At 38.2% G+C, this 4,550-nt stretch overlaps 1 protein-coding gene across 3 annotated transcripts in view; it reads right to left on the reverse strand.

Annotated features, from left to right (window-relative positions):
- Positions 1 to 4,550, reverse strand: part of lamp2 (lysosomal-associated membrane protein 2) — a 15,608-nt gene that overhangs the window by 8,434 nt on the left and 2,624 nt on the right. For all 3 annotated transcript variants that reach the window (XM_032527882.1, XM_032527883.1, XM_032527884.1), the window contains exons 2-6: positions 2,607 to 2,722; positions 1,748 to 1,958; positions 1,496 to 1,657; positions 1,176 to 1,414; positions 961 to 1,068 (exon numbers count right to left, since the gene is read on the reverse strand). In XM_032527882.1, the coding sequence (XP_032383773.1) occupies positions 961 to 1,068; positions 1,176 to 1,414; positions 1,496 to 1,657; positions 1,748 to 1,958; positions 2,607 to 2,722 (836 nt within the window). The remainder of the gene's footprint in view (positions 1 to 960; positions 1,069 to 1,175; positions 1,415 to 1,495; positions 1,658 to 1,747; positions 1,959 to 2,606; positions 2,723 to 4,550) is intronic.

Below are 4,550 nucleotides of genomic sequence, written 5' to 3' on the forward strand. Positions count from 1 at the left end.
AAAAAAATGGGGAAAATTGAAAATATGCCTAAAAATTAAAAATTGTGTTGTACTGATACACATGTCCCACTGATTCACCATAGTCACTCCGTTTTCTTTGCATCCGAATAAGGATGGGAACCACTGATCTATAATTGACAAATTGCCTTTGATAAAAGGCTGAAGACCCCCCGGGCTCCATTCTGGGGCCTCTTCTCTTCTGTTCAACATTGACATGCTTCCACTAGCTCCGATTACGGAATTCAAAATAAGTTACCATAGTTATGTGGACAACACACAAATTTACATAACATTATCACCAGGGGACTAAAGTCCAATACAAAAACTGAGTAACTGCATTGAACAAATTAATGACCGGATGTGCCAGAACTTCCTAAAATTTTATAAAGAAAAAACTGAGGTGGTTGTTTTTGGATTAAAAAAGGAACGATTAAAAGTGAGTGTTCAGCTTCAATCAACAATCTAATAAACAGACAAAGCCAGAAATCTTGGTGTATTCAAGGACTCAGACCTGAATTTTAACAGCCACATTAAGACAATTACAAAGTCTGCCTATTATCACCTTAATATATCAAGGGTTAAAGGACTTATGTCTCAGTAGGATTTGGAAAAACTAGTCCATGCTGCAGCTGATTTAGAACGCTGCTGTTTGAGTCCTCACTAAGACCAAGAAAGTGGCTCACATTACCCCAGTTCTGAAGTCTTTGCACTAGCTTCCTGTCCATCAAAAAATTGATTTCAAAATACTTTTACTGGTTTATCAATCAATAAACAGTTTAGGGCCAAAATGCTGAAAATGTGCTATACAAAATGAGCTGCCTTCCCTTGGTTTTGATGTTGAACAAAATGTTTTTAAAAATTGTAAATACAACAGAAAATGCTTAGTTATCATTATCTTAAAATGTTAAAGCGGTCTTTAAACACTAAGAAAATGTGACCAAGCAGGTTTATCAAACTTACATTGGTGAAAGTGAGCACGATGGTTATTATGTTGGACGTCAGTATTAGCTCACTGCTGTTGACTCCACATGATCCAGAGACTTTGGTCCCGTTAGGATCAATGTTCATCTTGGGAAGAGAAGAGAATCAAATCAGCAAAAGGACTATGGAAGATCATTTGTACATCATCTGGAAAACCAGGTTACAACATTATAATTTTGTGTTTATGAACATACCTCTTCTTGCTTGAAACCAATCCGAAGGCCAATGTTGGCTATCAGACAGGCTGTGCTGTTTTCATCACGCTTGATGCTGTACTTCCCAGTGTTGGGTGTGGGGAGAGTAGGGGTCGGGGTGGTTGTGGGAGGAGGGGCAGTGGAAGTGGAGTTTGTGACCGGAGCTGCAGTGGTAGTACTGGTGGTAGGAGTGGTGGGGGCAGCAGGAGTTGTGGGTGTATCAGCAGCACAAGAAGTAACTGTGTGAAAGAACAGACAAATGTAAACAGGAGAGAAATATTAGAAGCAGGATTAAATGTGACGCTGTATCATGCACTTACCGTTTTCACTTATGCTGTTGTTACTGACAAAAGCTTGTATGAGCACGTTCCACAGCGTCTGATTGACCACATCAGCTTCAATCACGTCTTTACTCTTGCATGAGTAGCAGGTGTTCACGCCTATATCTGTTATGTGAGGCTTCACGACAACAGTTTTGGTTTCTAAAGAAAATTCAAAAACCCATTAGCATCAGTACAAGGCCTGTGCATAATGTCTGTATTTTTGATTGCACAGTGAGGTGTAGAGGTTACCATTTAATACAGAATGAGGGAAGACGTTTATGTCACTGAGGTTGTAGGAAAAGATGATGGTGTCTGCCTGGTACATTTTTCCATTGTTGGTGAAGTTCACACTCCAGGAATGACCTTCTCCAAAATTAAGCTTCAACGTTGAGCTTGTGGCATCACATGTACTTTCCTCTGTTGTGACTTTAGCAGGAAGTTCAAACTCGACTGTTGTGCTCTAAAAGAGAGCAGAGTGTAACCATATTTAAAGACATTATACAAGTTTGATGTCAAATTGTTTCAAAGCAAACTTCAGAGACCACATGAAAGAAAAAAACAAAAACAAACTTTACTTCATCTGATGAAAAATAAATCATAATTCTTAAAAACATCTAGCTAACTCTTCTGTTCTGTCGGTTTTAAGCATCTGTCACACTAACTAAAATGTTCTTATCACCCAAAACACTTTCCTGTAAACATGGCATTAACATTAATCCAATAGGCAAGGAGTGATAGCTTATGTAAAAGATCCATTACAATGTCATTAATTTTGGTGCTTTCTATAGCACAACCATTCGCTAAAACAGGACATACCAAATTGCAGGATATGCACCAGGAAAACACACTGAAACAACTGAAATGCTGAATAGCAAAAAAAGCTATTTGCTTTGTAATGACTCCCCTTATTTCCCCTTTCCACGATGACATTTGCTTCCACAAGAGTTGTGTGATAGTCATGCTGTTGGGGCAGCCTGATAAGAGTGGAGCTGCTTTGCTCTATTGGCAAACTTTATAAAGTTACTGTGAAGCCTGATGTACTAAATATAAACGCAGTCGGTCTTAGTAGAACACTCTGAGATTATTGTGACTAAGACCAGACACTCACCTTATTTTCAGCTACTTCATAAGAAACTGAGAAGTTGACCATGAGATTGGCAAAGAGGCATAACTGGTTGTCTTTGTCTGTGACATTCACTTCAGTGCCATGCGACACCTGGAACGCTGAAAAGAAAACGGAAAAATTACTCCAGTTGGAACTTAATAGGTTACTCTCTAAAAGTAGAATTGCAAAAAGTGGAAACTCATGGGCACTACATATGAAGTGTATCTGTTAAAATATGAGAGACCCACACTTTTTATGCAAACAACCACAAAGTCAGTAGCACCGTCGCCCAGCTGACATCGGCTGTGACATTTGGCTGTGATCAACCTCCACAGCCAAAGTGCCATGTACTAAAATACAACTTGATCAGGAATATTGTGAACAAGCTGTAAATATCCTAGGTCACCTGCCACATAAGTGTATTTAAGAACCATTTATTACGTACAAGAGTTACAGTACATGACCCCAAGTTGACAAGAAAACACTATAGTTACAATTGTACAAAAATGTCCTGTCCTACTTGCAGAACAAAGGCCTGTACCTTTCTACTGGCTCTAAGAAATTGGATACAATTAACAGAAGGGAGGCCAAGGTCCATTCATATTTACTACATGGTTTCACCAGTATGCACTGTCGTCAAATCAACAGCTGCCTGACACATTCTCCGAGTATCATAAATTTATAAAGCACCTGACATGAACTCAAACTCAAAAGATGTGTGTAATCTTGTTATAAAAATCCTGTATTTGTTTTGAAGGGCCGGGTTGTAAGTACAACACTTTAGGCTGACAATTTTGGTAATTACTTGAAAATATATATTTTTCCTCACACAGATTGTGGTACACAGCTATCACATTTTGTGACCCTGTCTTTAGAAGCATTATTTTGCAAACACCTATCAAAAGAATTGTGTTATCATGTGCGATAAAAACATTTGGAGTGGAAATATTGCTGAAACAGAACTTGATAGGTCACAGAATGTACTGTATGTCAGCATTGGAGATTACCTTTCAAGAAAAACTAACCGCACTATAAGCAAAATATAACCTTTGTGACAAAATGTTAGCTTAAACATCAAGTAGCAGAAATGTAACGTAACATTAGCTAGCTAAGAATTGACAGTGAATTCCTTAATTTAAAAACACTTTTCACAAAGAGAAACGCTAGAATGATGCAGACACACCACAGCATTAGGGTATATTCCCACTAGAGCAGTTAGTCTGGCTAATTGCCATAGGATTGTATGGCGGTGATTGTCATTAAAATAGGCCATTTCTGTGACGTCCTGTTATGTTCTTTAACCCTCCCAATATAAGTAGACTTTATATTTCACAATTATTGTTTTGTGAAAGATTGTTTACAGATCTCGACATTTTCAACTCCATAGGTGGCTTTCTTTAATGGAGAAAAAAAAAAAGAGCGGGAGCAACTGTGCTTTGTTCCGGAGCTTGTTGAAGTAAACTAGTTTAGCCGGAAATCCGGCATTTCCCTCCGGTTCCACTCTGTGTGTTAACGTTCTCAAACTCCTTTCGCTTAGAAAAACAACAAACTTCGAGCTAGCAAGATACATGCTGAAAATGGCAAGTTAGGAGAAAGCACACACAGTGATACACTGGTAAGAGCAAATTACATTTATTTATTAATGTATCCAGCTAATGCACCGTACTGTCGCTGCATCCGGCGCTTAGCACTGCCCAAGATGATTGTGATTGGTTTGAAGAAATACGTAGCCATACAGTAGGTTATAAAAGTTTGGGCACCCCAGGTAAAAATGTGTATTAATGTACATAAAGAAGCCAAGAAAGGATGGCAAAAAATTTCCAAAAAGGCATCAAATGACAGATTAGACATTCGTATAATAGGTCAAAAAAAGTTAGATTTTATTTCCATCATTTACGCTTTCAAAATAACAGAATACAAAAAAATGGCGTCTGCAAAAGTTTGGGC

This window comes from Etheostoma spectabile, chromosome 10 (genome assembly GCF_008692095.1).
Source record: "Etheostoma spectabile isolate EspeVRDwgs_2016 chromosome 10, UIUC_Espe_1.0, whole genome shotgun sequence".
Lineage (NCBI taxonomy): Eukaryota > Metazoa > Chordata > Actinopteri > Perciformes > Percidae > Etheostoma > Etheostoma spectabile.